The sequence below is a fragment of the Helobdella robusta genome, assembly GCF_000326865.2.
Source record: "Helobdella robusta unplaced genomic scaffold HELROscaffold_30, whole genome shotgun sequence".
Lineage (NCBI taxonomy): Eukaryota > Metazoa > Annelida > Clitellata > Rhynchobdellida > Glossiphoniidae > Helobdella > Helobdella robusta.
The window spans coordinates 1439811-1441918 of NW_008704502.1; the positions used below are offsets into that span (position 1 = coordinate 1439811).

The following is a 2108-nucleotide window of genomic DNA, read 5'->3' on the forward strand; positions in this document are numbered from 1 at the left end:
ATCCTCCATCCGCATTCAGCTTATCCCCTAAGTAAACAAAGCTTTCCACTCTTTCAATACCACCACTCAACCCCGTCCTTGCGTCCGTCCTATTAATCACACCATGAACACATTTCTTACATTTGAACGTGCCTTCCACCTTTTTCAGTGCCCCCCTCACACCACTACATCTCTTATGCACCAATTTCTGACATCCTATACACAATACCGAGTTAGCCTTCACTCTCCTGTCACATACCCCACAGGGGTCTATTTTACTTATCACTCGCTCCCCACCTTCCCCACTCACCATTACCTTCGTCTTACCAATATTAACTTTTAACCCTTTCTTTTCAATAACACTTTTCCATCTGTCAAATTTTAACTGCAATTCTTCCATGCTATCAGCCATCAAGACTAAATCAATCATCTGCATACAAAATCTCAAATAACAACCCCTCCATTATGTTTCCACAAACAACATCCATCACAATTGCAAACAGAAACGGTGATAACACTGATCCTTGATGTACTCCTACCTTAACACTAAAAGCGTCCGACATCCCCCTTCTAACCCTCACCTTTGTCTTTGCCCCTTCATACAGCTGCATCACAGCTTTAACAAGTCTCTCATTCACTCCTTTCTTCCTCAACGCCCATTCAATGACCTTCCTCGGTACTCGATCAAAAGCCTTTTCTAGATCCACAAAACACATGTACAATCTTCGTTTCTTCTTTCTATAATTCTCCTGCAACATTCTCACCATGAACAACGCATCCACCGTTCTCCTACCAGGCATAAACCCACACTGCATTTCATTAACTGTCACGATATTTTTCAACCTCCTCTCAAGCACCCTCTCCACTACCTTTATTCCGTGCTCTAGCAATTTCACACCCCTATATGACCCACAATCTCTCACATCTCCTTTGCCCTTATACAACGGCACCAACACACTGTGTCGCCAATCCTCAGGTATACCTTCATCATCAAACATCATTAAATGTTCTTACCTCTATGAAATAATGGAGATAGGATTGTACATAGCAACAAGAACAACAACAAGAGCAACAAGAACAACAACAAGAGCAACAACAACAACAAGAGCATCATCAACAACAGTAACAACAACAAAAACAAGAACAACTACAGACATTTTTTTCATTGTTCATGTTGTTGTTGTTGTTGATCATATGTTGATGTCCTGATATAGCCAGAGATCTTTCTCGTAGCCCTCGTGCACGTGGTCCAGCAAGACCTTGCGACGACTCTCACAATACCTGTTTGTGTTTGTGTATGTGTTAGTGTACGTTGTGTTTGTGTCAGTGTACGTTCGTGTGTGTGTCTTTCTCTCTCTCTTTCTCTCTCTATCTTTCTCTTTGTGTGTGGTGTGGTGTGTGTGTGTGTGGAATTCACCTTCTTCAAATATTGCTATCATTGTTTTTTAACCAATTACCCAAATTACCAAACCAATCAACCATTCGACCAGCCAGTCAGCCAACTAACCAGCCAATCAACCAACCAGCCAATCAACCAACCAACCAACCAACAAACTAAAAAGCCAACCCACCGACCGATATTTATCTTGAACTTTCTGCTTGATGTCCACAAGAATCTCTGACGTTATATCTCTCTCTAGATACTCAGACAACTGCTCCGTCGCATTTTCAAGATCTTTCTGGTTGTCCTGCCATCATCGTCGTCGCCATTAATGACGTCATCATCGTTAATGACGTCATCAGTATTGTTTAATCGTAATTCTCACCAGTGTTGTTTAATCGTAATACTCACGCCATCCATCGCCGACGTAATCGTTATCATCAAATAAAGCAACAACAACAACAACAACACACACACACAGAAACAACAACAATATAAATCAACAACAACACCTAAACAAACACACACAACAACACAAATCAACAACAACACACAACAACACACAACAACAGAAACGCAAGACTGAACCTCGAAGATTATTGATTGGTTGTTCTTTCTGAGATAGAAAGCGAAGACGTAAGTATACATTAGGGTCTGTCTGCACTGACACAGGACATCAACTGCCTGATTGGTCGGTTGATTGGTTGGTTGATTAGTTGGTAGGTTGGTTGGCTGGTTGATTGTTTGG

The 2108-nt window shown here is 41.5% G+C and overlaps 1 protein-coding gene across 1 annotated transcript in view; it reads right to left on the reverse strand.

The window, feature by feature from the left end:
- Window positions 1–2108, reverse strand: part of HELRODRAFT_100509 (hypothetical protein) — an 8878-nt gene that overhangs the window by 858 nt on the left and 5912 nt on the right. The window contains exons 13-15 of the mRNA XM_009022063.1: window positions 1949–2044; window positions 1555–1667; window positions 1135–1260 (exon numbers count right to left, since the gene is read on the reverse strand). Of these exons, the coding sequence (XP_009020311.1) occupies window positions 1170–1260; window positions 1555–1667; window positions 1949–2044 (300 nt within the window). The 3' untranslated portion in view covers window positions 1135–1169. The remainder of the gene's footprint in view (window positions 1–1134; window positions 1261–1554; window positions 1668–1948; window positions 2045–2108) is intronic.